This window comes from Cupressus sempervirens, chromosome 4, assembly GCF_028749045.1.
Source record: "Cupressus sempervirens isolate cs-2001-9-10 chromosome 4, ASM2874904v1, whole genome shotgun sequence".
Lineage (NCBI taxonomy): Eukaryota > Viridiplantae > Streptophyta > Pinopsida > Cupressales > Cupressaceae > Cupressus > Cupressus sempervirens.
The window spans coordinates 215,968,955-215,986,128 of NC_143121.1; the positions used below are offsets into that span (position 1 = coordinate 215,968,955).

At 32.5% G+C, this 17,174-nt stretch overlaps 1 protein-coding gene across 1 annotated transcript in view; it reads right to left on the reverse strand.

Moving 5' to 3' along the window:
* LOC149560763 (uncharacterized) overlaps window positions 1-8,769 on the reverse strand; it is a 196,802-nt gene extending 188,033 nt beyond the window's left edge. The window contains exon 1 of the mRNA XM_089827680.1: window positions 8,631-8,769. Within this exon, the coding sequence (XP_089683806.1) occupies window positions 8,631-8,769 (139 nt within the window). The remainder of the gene's footprint in view (window positions 1-8,630) is intronic.
* Between the last annotated feature and the right edge of the window lie 8,405 nt (window positions 8,770-17,174).

The window sequence follows — 17,174 nt, forward strand, 5'->3', positions numbered from 1 at the left end:
AACTAGCTTTTGATGCTCAACACAAATTGCTTTTTCTTGACATCTACTATCAAATCACTCAACATGAACTAAAGTTTACTAGTGCTTGACATCAACTAGACTTTACTTGGCTTACACTCTATCACTTGATATACACTAAATTTTGACTTTACTTGGCTCCAAATGATTTTCGTCTAGACTTATACTAACTTTTCTTGGCACCTACTATGCAGATTGTTAAGCTTGGCAGACATATTGTGTTTAACTTGTTCTTCTGAACTTAATCAATGTAACCTTAAGTAGATTATCAATGCACTATAATATCACTATCTTAATTGATCCTTGTACTCCTTTTCCATAGCATAACTCAACATTTCCTCTAGTGCTATTGTTACCTCATTTGATCAAATCCTCTTCATCAATCAAACAAATGATAGTACTCAAACCATATAAGCAATTATCTTACCAGCAAGTAGTAGGTTTGGTATCAGTGAAAAAACAATGATTGAAACACATATTCATACTTGTAATAGCCTTTTTCAATAGTTATAACATCCTGAACATGCCTTCCAATAATTCTAACAATTTGATTACTAGTAAAACTTCAGAAATTGCAAATTGGATCACATTTGAAAACTAGTCAAATAAATTCATCAAGAGCTCAAATTTGAAACATAAAATTTCTTTGACCCCTAAAATGCAATAGAAAAGGAAATTTCACATTTTGGTCAAGTAGGTAAAAGTTATGCTTAATCAAAGTAGGCTACTAGGTAACTGTCACAATTGGCAACTGGACAGTTTTAGGTTTTTTTCCAAATGGAACTAGCTTGGAAAACATATCAGATGGATTCATCAGGGATTCAAATTGCGAACATGGGATGTCATTTATGATTACAATACAATGGTATGACCATTTCTTCAAAATACTCCATGGGTCACAAAATATTCATTGTCAAATAGGGCTTCCCAGATTAATGTGCAAAGTGCATCAGCATGACAAAGATTAACAACCAACTTTGGGAAATTCAAAACTATATCAAAACTTATGAAAATAACTTTAAGTCTTAAACATAGTTTTTTTGATATGCACTTTAATCATTCCCAAAGTGGAGAGTAGTGAAACTTTACTGGATGCAAGATATCCAAACGCAAATTAGCCTTCTGAACATTGTTTAACACTTAATGCAAAAATGCAAATATGACAAGTGCTCAAAATGACACCTCATGAAATGAATCAAAACTTCAAATTAATGACTTGAGGTGCATGAATACATCAAAAAATAGACAATAAACACCTCAACTCATCATATGCCTCAAAATGACAGCCCGACACATATGCACAAAAAAGTATTTATAGGGGGTAATTTGTAAAATTTTCCAAATATGGCACTCAAAAATTCTCTTGCATTTCTTTGTCCCAACAAATCCCTTGAAGAACAAAGACCATGTTAATGGTAGTTCAAGATTGTATTTGGTTCTAAGATTTGTTTTGAAAGAATTAAATAGAGAGCGAATTTTATTTGATTTTGTTTCTAATCTTACAAAATATGACAACAGATAAAGAGAAAATTTTCCCCTTAAAAATCCAAGCCTTAATTGATGAAATAAATCCCCACTATAAATGAGCATAGGATATACACATAAGGGGTCGATACATAAAATTACTTGTGCATGTGATTCTCAAGAATTGGTCTCAATTGAAGGATCAAAGGTTTTAAGTGAAAGGTCATAATCTAATGAATAATATGTCCTGCAACTTATAATAAGTTAGGAAAAAACTATAATGAAAATGGATAGACAAATCTAATTGTGTACTAAAACTTGTAAATTAAGAAGAGATGTAGTTTAAGATCCAACAAGGAGACAGTCTATATGAAAATTATGCTAGATTTACAAAATAAAATGTATATTAATTAAATTATTTAAATTATGAAATAAAATTTATGTTATCTTTAATGTTCTAGCTGGACTATCCTAACAATCTAAATGTTCATGGTAATATTTACATGAAAGGGAAATCATATTAATCAAAGAAAATACAAATTGAAATAGCATGAAATCACAATAAATAAAGCTTAGCACAATTTTGTCATAGTTTGGGATGGTGCTTGCATGACTGTATTGTGAGAAGACAAAATTCCAATTGCATGGAATGCATGTATAGTTGTGTTTTAGTCTAAAAAGAGCTAAATTTAAAATAACTATTATGTCTACTTTAAGACTAAGCATGGACTCACAGGAATCCTTAAAACGTAGTATGTGAATGAGCACTAAAATGGGAACATTTTCTAATGTCAATGTAATGTTCTTTTCTAGAAATGACCAAGGGTGTCTTTCCCCTGTGCAAAAATGCACTGACAAAATCAACTTATGTCAGTCCCAATGTCCGTGTGTGAGGGAGTAGTAGAGACCGTATGGTTAAACAAGGCAAGTTGTTTAGTGAGAACAAGACATGGTTGTATGGTGTAGCAAGGAGGGAGGTTCGTATGGTCAAGGAATGTAGTTATATGGTGTAGCAAGGAGGGGAGGGGTTGTATGGTCAATGAGTGCAGTTGTACGGTGTAGCAAGGTGTACAGTCAATGATGTAGTTCGTAGGGTGATCCATATGATAGTTGCTACAAATTTGAATGGTGATAGGGAAATGTGTATAGAATGATGGTTGTTGAAGGTTGATAGGGGTATACGTACAAAAGAATACAATTGTCGATGAAGGAATCCATAGAACACAGATCTCACATTGCCACACATGAAACATGAATAAAGATAGATGTATTCCATAAACAATAATATGTACACATAAGAGAGATGCTCTAATTTGCTACAATTGAGCCAAGTAATAGACGAAATAGGGTAAGGGATGAATCCCACCAAAAATGCACTACCCAAGTAGGGAAGATCTTTCACTTCCGAAATGGGGAACAACATATAACTCCAATAGGAATTCATAGCATAAAGAAATAATCCAAATTGCATACCTACTACTACCTACATGTCGTTCTTAAATACCCTTTAGAGAAACTTCCCAATAGTTTACAAAGATAGCCGACAGCCATACCTATGGAAATAATTAAATAAAAATGGGTCGAAGATATAAGTTAAACAATAAACCCATTAACAAAGGTTTGATTAATAATTTTTTTATAACAAGAACATTATAGTCCTTCCTCCCCAAATTTTGCTTGTCCTCAACCAAAGGGAAATCTGATTCTTGGAAACCTTTTGTAATAAACTTCTTTAGTTTTGAGTCAAGTATCAAGTAGATCTTATTGCCATAGTAAATGATATCATCAATAACTTGGTATATTTCATCATGTATATAGCCATCCATCAATTGACATGCAAAAGTGTTCTTGGAGTACTCGACCAATAGATGGGCCCACCAATTATCCAATGAATTGGTTAAACTGTTGACTATCCTATTTTTACTTGTAGCATCTAAGATCATATCATGTTTTAAAATAGCCTTCATCTTCTTGATTGTGACTTCCTTGATCCTTTATTTGGAATTCATCTTAGCAACACCTTCTTGCCATCTGTCTTGAATGAAAAGTCCATCCTCTTGAAACTTTGGGTGTGCTGATTAACGGTCTCCATCCATTGAAAGCCCAATATGATATTAGTATCAACCAAATCTATGACAAATAAATCATCTGTCAAGGTATATTTTTTCATGGAAATTTTTAGCTGCGGTATTACATGAGTGTAGGGTAACAAGGTTCCTCCAACAACCTTAGCCTCAAATCCTTTATGCTCTATTGCATGCAAGCGCATACTACTGATCAAAGATGAATTGATGAAATTGAGTGTGGCACTACTATCAATCATGAATGTGACTCATTTCTAGTAAAGTGTGCCACAAACCCTGAAGATACTACTTCCAGCCATTGTAGTGAGGGTAGCAATGGAACCTCCTTTTTGTGCCAGGGCAATTATTCTCTCCTATAGGTTAACTTTTTGATCAGTCATTATAGATACTTGTCCTTCATCACCATCAGGGAATACCTCAATGTAATGAATATTTCCCTTCCCTAGGTAGTGATGACCTGGTCCCCATGGTTCCTTGCATGTGGAACAAAACTTTTTCCTTTGGAACGCTTGTCAAGAGTCTTCATCTGATGGAGTTTTTTTCTAAATTGGCTCCTTTTCTTTGTCTTCTTGTGGGAACAGTGTTGGTGTAGCTAAAGTGAGTTTTGAAAGGTGCATCCATGTCATGCGCCTTCTTAATAGCTTCATTGAGTGTGCACAGGTTGAACCCTTTGATCCAGCCTCTTAAAGGATCTCTTAGTTCATTCATAAATTACAAGATTTGACGTCTTTCAAAGATGTCTGTGACTAGTATTGACAACCTTTGGAATTTAGTGATGTAATTATCTACCATACCTATTTTCTTTAGTTGAGCTAGATCTTTTAAGTTCAGCTCAGGATCCTTCCCATTGAAATGGCCAATGAGTCTCTCAATAAACTCGACATAAGAGGTTACTTGGTTGTGGCCAAGAGTGATCAATCCATGGTGCCACCACTCTTGCACCACTACTTCTAGATGGAGTGTTGCGAACTTGATTGCTTCCTCTTCAAGCATCGGGTTGAGTTGGAAATAGGTGTCACTTTTAGAACCCATGCTTGTGCAATGGTGGTTCCAGATCCATCAAATGGTGATAAGTTTACTTTTTTGATCTTTCTCCTAAGATCGTCATTAAAATAACCATGATTTTCTCCACCTGAATATCTCATTCTTAGATCAACATAATCTCTATAAGATATATCACTATCCATATTCACATTCCTCCAATCTTCCCAAAAAAATTCTTGCATTTCTTGAAAAGTGGGCTCTCTCTCTTTGTGTGGTGCTTCCATCCTTGGAAGGAAGATGGGTATCGAGGGTCAAGAGTGAGAGAGTTGAGAGTTTTTCCTTCCCGTAATTGAGTCATCATTATACCCATTTTTTTCTCCTGTTGTCTTTCCCTTAGCCAATTTTTGTAGTGTTTCCTGCATAAGCCTTTGGGCTTCATTAATTTGCATTTGGTTTCTACTGAGCTCTCTTAAAAGATTCATGAGTTTTGTCATAGGATCGTGAGGATCTACCATTCTACCAAAAAAATTATTTCACCTTCTGTTTTGGGTATAAACTTGCATTCACTTCCACATGCTAGCAGAATCACTGGCTTTGATACCACTATAATGTTCCTTTCCAGAAATGACCCAAGGCATCTTTTACCTATGCAAAAAAGCACTATCAAAATAAAATTCCGTTAGTCCCAATATCCATAAGGTGAGGGAGGAGTGGAGGTCATAAGGTTAAACAAGGTAGGTTGTACTGTGAGAAAAAGACATGGTCATACAATGTAGGAAGGAGAGAGGGTTGTACAGTCAAAGGGTGTAGTTGTAGAGTGCAACAAGAAGGGGAGGGGTTATCTGGTCAATGAGTGCAGTCATACGATGTAGCAAGGTGTGCAATTAATTATGCAATCTATAGGGTGATCTTTACAGTAGCTATTGCAAGTTTTTATGGTGACAAGGAAATGTGTACAGAATGATGGTTGTTAAAGGTTGAATTAATAGAACACATATCGCACACTTCCACACACGGAACATGAATAAAGATAGATGTATTCCAAAAACAATAATATATGCACATAAGAGGGGTGCTCTGATTTGCTAGAACTAAGCCAAGTAATAGACAGAATAGGGTTAGGGATGAATCCCACCGAAACCACACTAGCCAAGTAGGGAAGATCTTTCACTTCTGAAATGGAAAACAATACAGAACTCAAATAGGACTTCGTAGTATAAAGAAATAATCCAAATTGCATGCCTACTACTACCTACATGCCATGCTCAAAATACCCTTTGGAGAAACTTCTTGACACTTTACAAAGATAGTCGACGACCATACCTATGAAAATAATTAAATAAAAATGGGTCGGAGATATACTAAATCAATCAGCCCATTAATAAAGGTTTGATTAATAATTATTTTATGATGGGACATTACAATCAAAATTCTAGGCCATGCATTTTTTCAAGGAACAACTAATATTTTTCTTCATTGATTAATGTTCTAAATTTCACTGATTATAGGGAATTCAACAAAAACATGTATGCTCTTCTAATAGATAGGTAGAGCCATCCATTTAATCTCCTAAAGAAGCCCAAGAGTTAAAACCTAAAAGTAGCTTAGAGAGTAACTATGCTTCGTACATTGTGTATTTTTTTCTTATACAATGTACAACACAATATGTATCTGAAAAATGTTAACAAGGATAAAATGTAGAATGTTGATGATGTTGTGTACTTAACATATGAGATTTTGAGTGAGAAATATCATACTTATATGATCCTAGTTGACATGTGTTAGATGCATTTTTCTTGAATTGGTTATTTTGAGCACATGCCTGTGCAGCCATGTGTAGGTTGCACACATTGAAAAAAATAGGAGTTGGCAAGCATATTGTTGACACTAATATTTAGACTCTTAATGTTTGTGACGTGACTAAAGATTGTGCCCACAAACATCATAAATTGACTTTCATAGAACTCTTAGAATTTGTTCTTGCACAGAAGTGCATGAATCCATGCTTGCATAATAATGCATGAATCCATTCTATCGAAGTCTACATAATTTTATTATAAATCTTATTGCAAATAGTGTATGCAATGTCACAATATGATATGCATATATGTTGAGTTGATGAGTAGGAACACAAGTTGCAAGAATCTACATATGAGACAGCTAGGGCCTTGGCAATCCATAGGTCCAAAGACTCAACAATATATCATAAAACATGTGCACGCATAAAGGATAATACATATATGTATTATACATATATAACCAAAATAAATTTATTTTAATGGAGGATTTTTCATTGACAAAGTCACTTTAGCTACTTAATATGGGAGCATGAGCCTTAGATTGAGTCTTTTCTAATAAGAGTTGAGGATTGAGGGGTATTCATATTGCCAAATTTGCCCGAGACACAATTCTAACCCCATCCCTTATAACATTGGAGCCTTGAACTTAGAAAGATTTGATCTCTAACAAACTCTTTAAAAAATTTTCTATTTTTAATTTATAATATTAAAAAAAACTTGTCATTGTCTTTTAATAAAATCAACTCAACTTTTTTTTTAAATAAAAAGTATTTTGTAAATAATTTACATAAAACCTATCAATTGCATTGATGTTAAAGGATTGTGAAACTTAATGTCCTTGAATATACATATTACCATGAATATACTGTTGACACATAAAATTTATATCATGAGTAATACCTACCCCGTAATTTTTAAAACAAATGACTTTCCTATCAATTTCAATCCACTAGGAGTAGGAAAGAATCATTATCGAGCAGACCTTTATGGGAAAAACTTTAAAAGATGTAAATTTATTTTATATTCCACATACTTACCTAGATTGGGACTTCTAATGCATTTAAAAAATCATTACTTTGTTGCATGTTGGGACAAACATATGGATGTGATTTAAATGTATATTTTAATGCCTCAAAATAATAAAATCTCAAATAATTTATATTGACAAATATAGTCGGGACCCCCACTAAATAAACAAAAATATTATTAATAGAAGAGGAAAACGAAACATTTTTTTGTGCCATCTACCTAAAATTAATTCAAAATTAAACAAGAGCTCTTGAGGAGCTAGAGTCCCTGCCTTTTGTGGGAAATGAAATATAATTTTTAAAACAAATGACTTTCCTATCAATTTCAATCCACTAGGAGTAGGAAAGAATCATTATCGAGCAAACCTTTATGAGAAAAACTTTTTAAAATGTAAATTTATTTTATATTCCACGTACTTACCTAGATTGGGACTTCTAATGCTTTTTAAAAATCATTACTTTGTTGCATGTTGGGACAAACATATGGATGTGATTTAAATGTATATTTTAATGCCTCAAAATAATAAAATCTCAAATAATTTATATTGACAAATACAGTCGGGACCCCCACTAAATAAACAAAAATATTATTAATAGAAGAGGAAAACGAAACATTTTTTTGTGCCATCTACCTAAAATTAATTCAAAATTAAACAAGAGCTCTTGAGGAGCTAGAGGCCCTGCCTTTTGTGGGAAATGAAATATATATTTATATTTTGTAGATAAGAAGATATTCTATGCTTAGCACTTGTATCCAAGGTAATGCATTAATTAGAATTCGAATCCGAATACATTTGATTAAATATTTATAAATTATTTTTTATATGTTTTAATTATTAAGTATAATAATTACATATTTATCGATATATTTTAAGTTAAATTTTTAATTATATAATGTAAAAACTAAAATAAAAATTTTCAATAATCAAGCTCAATTATTAATAATGGTTACAATAATTCAATCTAATAGAGTGAAATTTTAAAAATAAAGTCATATGTAAACCTAAACTTTAGAATTTAAATGACCCTAAGGAAAGAATTGAGCTCTGGAAATGGCTTATAGACCTCCCAGATATGCCTTGGCTTTTCAGTGGAGATTTCAACATGACTGAATCTTAGGATGACAAGTCGGGGGGCATTCCCTTTCATTGGAAGGATAATGAAAAATTCTATTGGAATAGATTTTTAAATTCTAACTATCTTTTTGATCCTATTGTTGGTAACTTGAAAACCAACCCTAGATTATGGCACACTTGGTGCAACTTTCAACAGGGAAATGCTAGGATTTATTCCAGGCTTGACAGGTTTTATGCCAATAAGTATTTTTTCTCTTTTCCTCCAGACATCTCTGGAAATATTGTTTGGGTTATTGCCACCACTTTGTCTGATCATCACCCTATTTTGTCTAAGGTTAACTTTAATAGTAGTCCGCTTCAACACAAGTCTAGAAGTAGTAAATTCATCTTAAACACTAGTCTCCTCATGGATGAGGATGTTCTTGCTGTTGTGCAGATTATTAGAGGTATCAATAAAATTAACCTTCAGCACCTTTCCCATCTTGATAGATGGAAAACTAACCTTTCTTCATGGAGGATTTTTCTTCAAACCATTGTTCAAAAAAAGGCTAAGGATTACAGGTTTGTTGAAAAACAATTATCTTCTCAATTACAAATAACTGAGAACAACATCCAAAGGGATTCCTCCAATTTGGATCTTCTCTCCCATGTTATGGCTGCCAAAGATGCTCTTAGGAAGCATCAACAAGTTAGGATTCGTGGAGCCAGGATCAGATCTAGAGCCCACTGGCTCCAACATGGGGACAGGGGTTCAAAATTTGTCTTCAATCTTCTTAAGCATAAACATATTAAAGAGTCCATTGATAGACTCTCGATTGATAATCAAGACATTTCAGACCCTGAGATTATTATTCAGGCTTTTGCTGATTATTACAAGACTCTTTTTACTTCAGAGGACCCCTCTGAGGCTGAGTCTTCAAGAAATAAATGCAAAATGCTTATTCCTAAAAAGTTGGACTCGGAGGATATTGTTGTGCTTGCTAAAGATATCTCTATTGAGGAGATTGAGGGAGCTATCAAGGCTCTCAATAATGATAAGGCCCCAGGCCCTGATGGTTTTCCTGTTGAGTTCTATAAATCCAATATCAGTTGGATCTGTAAGGATATCCATGACTTATACTCTGAAGCTTTGTCTATTGGCTCCTTGGGATAGGATGTTAATAGAGGGATCATTAAGCTCCTCCCCAAGGATGGAGATAAGACCCTCATTAGGAATTGGAGGCCGATTACCCTTCTTAATGTGTCATATAAGATTTTAGCTAAAATTATGGCTCTTAGGTTAGTCAATATTCTTCCTAAATTTGTTAAGTCTACCCAAACTGGTTTCATCAAGGGTAGATATATTCTCGAGAATCTCATAACTAGTTGGGAAGCCATGGAGTGGTCTAAATGCTCACACCAAAACTCGGCCATGCTTCTTTTGGATTTTGAAAAGGCTTATGATAGGGTTGAATGGAGGTTTATTCTTATGATGTTAGAGGCCTTCGTTTTCCCTCCCTCCTTTTGTAATACTGTGCAGGTGCTTCTTAGTGATGCTTGTGCTCAAGTTGAAGTTAATGGTGTTCTTTCTGCTCCTTTTTCTCTAGGGAGATCCATTAGACAAGGGTGCCCTCTGGCACCATCTCTTTTTGTGATTGCTTCGGAGGCTCTCTTCTATATTCTCAGAGATAATTCTTTATCTCCTGATGTTAGAGGTATATATTTGCCTAATGATGAAGAGCTCATCAATTGCCAGTTTGCGGATGATACCATGTTGTTCTTTGAGCTTTCAGAAAGCAATTTTAAGGCTTTTCAATATAAACTTAGTTTCTTTTGTTCTATATCTGGGGCTAAAATATCTCAAGCCAAATCAGTTTGTTTGGGGTGGGATGTGCAACCCCCGGATTGGTTTCCTCAATACAATTTTCTTTGGGGAGGCCCCAATAAGATCACTAGATATCTTGGTATCCCTTTCTCAGTGGATCCTGCCCTCAAGGACATGTGGTCATGGGTTAAAGAGAAGATTGATAAGAAACTTAACAAATGGCATAATAGGGCATTATCTCTGGCAGGCATAATTCAAGTTTGCCAGAAGATGTTGTCCTCCTACACCATTTACTATTCCTCTGCATGGTTTTTTAACAATTATCATATTGCTGAAATTCAGAAGTCCATCAGACAATTTCTTTGGTCTGATGGAAAGGGTAATAATAAAATTCATTCTGTTAGGTGGGCTTGGTGCCACACTGACAAGGCCCTTGGGGGTCTTGGGCTGAAGGACTTAAGAATTCAAGGTATTGCCCTATCTGCCAAATGGATTTTTCAATCCATGGAGGGTGACTGTCCTTGGAAAGTGTTAGTTAGAAATAACATTGAAAGGGGTGTGCCTAAGAAAGCCAAATCTTGGACTAATCTCCCCTTTTGCGACCTCATTATTGGTAACTTTCCTATCATGGTCCAAGGTTCCATAGTTTTTAGATCTATTTGGAAGGCTTGGGACCATGTTCGGAAATTCATCACTAACAAGGATTTTCATTGTAATGATCAACTCCATGGTGAAAGATCAATTTGGTGGAATCTTCACCTAAATGGTAAACCTTTGGCCCTTACCCAAGGGTGTTCTGCCAGATTGTGGGCTAAGAAAGGTATTAAACAGTTCATAGATCTCTTTGAGCAGAACCAAATCACTCCTTGGGATGAGCTTAAAGATAAATATGATATCCCTGATTACCATAAAAGAACTTATAACATGATTGTGAAAGTTGTTAATGGTCTTCCCACTATATTCCATGTTGATTCTCAAAGGCACCTAAAGTGTAAATGGCCTGGTGGAGTGGTCACGAATCTGCTTAAGGCCAAGAATATATACATAATCCTAGATTGTAATACTAATATTATTGATCATGTCAATGTTGTTTGGTACTCTTCTTATGATGCTGATGTTCGGAAAAAATACTTTGATATCTTGTGGAAGAATTCTGTTGAACCTAAAATTAGATGCTTCAGATGGTTAGTCATGTTGGACAAGCTACCTATTAAGAGAGATTTATCTAATTCTGATTTTTGTAATTTATGCAGAGTTCCTGAAACTGGTAGACATATTCTTTTAGATTGTACTTTTGCTAAAGAAATATGGAGAATGTTTGGCATTGTTTATCCTATTGATGTTAATATTCTTGATATTATCACTGGTCATATTAATGGTCTTCCTAAAGATACCAATTTATTTTGGAATATATTGTCATCTAACATTCTCTGGCAGATCTGGAAATGCAGGAACAAGGAAAGATACCAAGGTAAGCCAAGGGACCTTACTGAATTTTTTCGAAAGCTCACTTATTTTAAAATTTCTTTGCAGGTGCAAGCTACTATGTTGATCGAGCGAGACAAGATGAGACGGTTCCTTCATGATGGGCATGTTACTTTTAAGCATGGATACCAATGGCGTAGAACCTTGGATGATCTGCAAGCTTTTGAGCAAGCTTGCATTGGGCTAAATAGAGAAATCCGTAAGAAAGTGAATGCTAGAAAGGATGATTTATTCAGGCTGATGCAAATTCAAGAATGTAAAAGCGTCGTTTGGATGGAGGGTCCCTTAGGTTGGACTGCCTGGGTGGTCAATTATTATGATGTTCTTAGTTAGCTAGTATTTCTCCTCTTTTTGTTATGCTGTACAGCTGAATCTGTTCTTCCTTAGTGAGGCTTGGCCTCCTTGTTGATTTTTGTGGTGGTACTTTGGTTGCTCTTTTTGTTCTGAAACTCTTATATCTAATAGAAAAAAAAAAAAACTTTAGAATTTACAAATAAAGTGAAATCTATTAAAATAGTAAAATACTTTTAAATTGCCAAACATCTTCATTGTTCTAATATTTAGTTTATTTTTAAAAAAATCTTTTGTAAATCTCAAATTAATGTGTTATTAAATGCAATTAATAATGCTAAACATGAAATATAGATATATTTAAAATTTGTGTACCATTTATTATAATTTAAGAATTGTTTAATATCATTTTAATATATTATATATGAAAAATAGTTTTAAAAAACATATTAAAAAAAGTTAAAATTATAACTAAAAATATTAAACTATTTTACTATCAAAATTAAAAGTTATTTTTAAAATTATTTTTAAAGTGATTATATAAATGTTGTTGCTCCTTCGATCGTATCCATTGATTGGAAGAAAAGCAAACAAATAACTAAAATTAATACAAACTTTTGTATAAATTAAATACTAATAAAAGTTACATGAACTATTATAAAAGTTACATGGACAGATTTAGTGCATTAAAAAATAGAGCCATGTCTAGCCGATGGCCTAAAAATTCAATAGTTATTGACATTACATAATTTTTTATTTGCAAGTGTGAAAATGACAATAAAACATGTTCCTACATATTTCTATAATTTCGACCGACAATCAGACTTTCATGTAATTACGCCGAGAGGCGTTCTATACAATGGCAGCACAAATGCCCAGCACGAGAATATGCCAAGATTCTTGTCAATAAAAAAGAATTGGGAGCAGTTACAAACTTCCAAATTAAATATTAAAAAAGAATTCCCAAAATAATAGCTGGCCGAAATAATAGGAAGCCAAATGGAGGCCGAAATAATAGGCTCGAAAAAGTAGGGCCCGAAAAAGTAGGACCTGAAAAAATAGGGCCCGAAAAAATAGGGGCGAAATAATTTCAATATGATTTTTTTTTTTGTTAAATATAATTTTGCATGCACATTCATGCTTTTTTTTTTGCAGGGAGTGGGGAAATTTGAAACAAATTCGTGGAATGTGAAGAGATGTCTGTTGGGGGATATGAGGAGCCTCTCAGAAGTTATAAAACCAAGGCTCCTCATTTCATTTTCATTTTATGTTTTTGCAGGAAGGAAGAGGTGGAGGTTATTGGAGGATTAGATTGGAGTTTTTGAATAGGAGTAAATTGAAGTTTTGGAGTAACATTTTTGCAGGTGAGATTTCTATTTTTTATTTACATTTTCATTTAGATTTAGATGTAGAAGTAAATTGAAATTAAAAATTAGTTATAATATTCTACTTTGATTTATATTTCAATTTTAATTAATTCATTTAGATTTAGAATTCTGTTCATATGACCGAAATTGAGGCCACTGGAGGACCTGTGCAGAGTTTTTCGTGGAGATAAGCATGTGGGTACTGAATCAAGGCACATTAGGCCTCTTGGAGATGTAATTGCGGTGACTTCCATGGCTTTTTGAATCGAATAGGGCAATCTAAACAATCTCAGATCTGAAATTCTTTTTTTCCTTTTCAGCCGAAGACAGAACAAAGATTGCTTGCAAGAAATTTTGCAGAGTTTAAGATTTGATTGCTTATGGCCGACTATTCTTGGTAACTAATATTTCTATTGTATATTCCCGTGCCCAGCACGGGAAGTTTTAATCTATACAATTTATTTTGTGCATTTAGTGCACAAACTAAAGAATGCATATGCAATCAATTTTTTTATCAATCTTTATGATAGCTTTTTTTTAAAAATAGAAAATAGAAATTATTCTTTTATGTATGTAGAAAAAAATTAGAAAGATTTTATGTATGTAAAAAATTAAAAGAATTCTATATACATCTAGATTTATTGAAAAGAATTCTATTTACATCTAGATATTTTGATTGAAATAACCATAATGTAAAAATAAAATATAAATAGAAATGTTAATATATGTATGTAGAAAAAATTAGAAAGATTGCATGCATCTAAAAAAATTCTATTTACATCTAGATTTTTTTAGAATGGAAAAAAATGGATAATAGAAATATCAGTTGCGTGTTTGTAGAAATAAATTAGAAAAACATGTATCTAGAAATTAAAAAGATTCTATATGTGTCTAATTTTTAGATTTTACTTTATTCTAAACTAATTATTGATGGATATATATTTTAAAAATATTTATGTAGTTTAAAGTTTAGATTTTAATTAATTTGTATGCAAATAGGAAAAAGAATAAATATTTTATATATATGTAGATTAATTTCTATTTTTAAAATTTACAAGTAAATGAGTACTTTATTCATTTAAAGTAAACAAGTTTTTAAGTAATATATTTTTATTTTAGAAATATATTAATCATAATGTTCATTTATTATTACTTATTTAATATACTTACTCTCAAATCTAAGACAATAGAAATGATATTTTATTAACTTTGAAATAGGGAAGTGTTAAGCAAGTTCGTTTACAAAAATACCAAAAATATATTTGGTCTTTGATCAAATTGGAGTTAATATTAGAAATATAAATATGATCATTAGCAATTAAGCTAAATTCAGTTCAAAACAATAATGTTATTTAAATTTAAATAATTTTTTTTGAAAAGAATTCTATTTACATCTACATATTTTGATTGAAATAACCATAATGTAAAAACAAAATATAAAATAGAAATGTTAATATATGTATGTAGAAAAAATTAGAAAGATTGCATGCATCTAAAAAAATTCTATTTACATCTAGATTTTTTTAGAATGGAAAAAAATGGATAATAGAAATATCAGTTGCATGTTTGTAGAAATAAATTAGAAAAACATGTATATAAAAATTAAAAAGATTCTATATGTGTCTAATTTTTAGATTTTACTTTATTCTAAACTATTTATTGATGGATATATTTTTTTAAAATATTTATGTAGTTTAAAGTTTAGATTTTAATTAATTTGTATGCAAATAGGAAAAAGAATAAATATTTTATATATATGTAGATTAATTTCTATTTTTGAAATTTACAAGTAAATGAGTACTTTATTCATTTAAAGTAAACAAGTTTTTAAGTAATATATTTTTATTTTAGAAATATATTAATCATAATGTTCATTTATTATTACTTATTTAATATACTTACTCTCAAATCTAAGACAATAGAAATGATATTTTATTAACTTTGAAATAGGGAAGTGTTAAGCAAGTTCGTTTACAAAAATACCAAAAATATATTTGGTCTTTGATCAAATTGGAGTTAATATTAGAAATATAAATATGATCATTAACAATTAAACTAAATTCAATTCAAAACAATAATATTATTTAAATTTAAATAAAATAAGCCATGTTTACTTTGAAACATCAAACAACTAATTAACTAATACAATAATTAAAATAAATGAATCTATTATGACATAGAAAAATATTTTCGAAGTATAATTTCTTTGTTTTTGAATCAATATGAGTTTTTTTTTTCTACTTGAAAAGATAAACCATCCTAATTGTCATCCTTAGTTAACCCTAACAACAACCCCTACCTTAGCCCTAGCCCCAACAATGATGTACAATATAACTATAATCCAACATTAAACTATAATTATAGCACTAAAACATATCCCTATTGATATAACAAAAATCTCAGTCCAAACCATAATCTAAACCAAAAACCTACACACTAATATTGGTTATAGTCCTAACCCTAAAATCTAACCCTTAACCATAATGTAAAAAAAAACTCCAAAATATTGATCAAAATCCTAAACCTACCTATATGGATAACCATGATATTAAACTCTAAATCCAATCCCAAGGTCCTAACCATGGTGTAGACCTATAACCGAACTCTTGAAAAATTTACTAATCCCTGATCCTAATCACATTCCCAACTTTAAACTTGAACCATAAACCATAGTTGTAACCATAATCATAAACTTAAACAAAACCCTAACCCTAAAGGTACAATCATAAAATTAATCATAGCTTAGACCCTAATCCTAGCACAAACCACAATCATGACCAAATATAAATCTTCACCTTACCCCTAATCATAATTTCAACGTTAACCCTAACATTAGTTTCAATCCTACCATGATATGAACCCTAATATAGACTTCACCTTGATCCTCACCCTAATCTTAAGTCTAATTAAACCCTGACTAAAACCTAATCTAAATGATATATCTAACTATAATCCTAACTGTAATTATCATACAACCCAATGCTAACCCTCATGTATATTTAATCCCTAATCTTAACTCTAAATATTCTATAAACTCTAGAATTGACCTTGATTCTAACCATAACACTAAAATCTAAATTGTAACCATAGCATGAAAGGTGGCGACCCCCGCTACATGGCACAATTCTGGGTCTTGGAGCCTTGCGAAAGCACTACAGAGTGAGGAAATGTCATAAAGGTGACATGTAGTAGCATGATGCAATTTTGGGCTTTACAGCATTGCAGAAACAATGCAGCTTAAGGAGGCGCTAGAATGGAGACTCATGGAAAGAAGAGGAAAGACATTCATGTCGCTGGCAAAAAACTATGAAAAGAGATAACATGATGTCTTAACCTCCCACAAAAAATGCAAGGTTGATCCCAAGGGGGAATTTGGTTTCCCCAAAAATGAATGATGGTCATCGATGAAGGTCTTCCTCTCGAAATAGACGGCATAGATGCATCGTGAATCCTCACTAATGAAGGATTAAGTCGCAACCGTCGATGTAGATTCTCCCCTCAAAAAGGATGACTGAGATGCAACGAGGAAACTCCTCCCAATGAAGGATTAAGTCACATTCGTTGATCAAGATTGGCTTTATTTCCAATGGATGACTAAGATGTAGTGAAGAGATTCCTCCCAACAAACGAAGCAGATAGCACAAAAGGTGTGAACCCCCTCCATGTGGCACAATTTTGGGTCTTAAAGACTCATGAAAGCATTGTGGAGTGAGGAAATGTTGGAAAGGCAATGCGTGGTAGCATGATGCAATTTTGGGCTTCAGAGAATTGAAG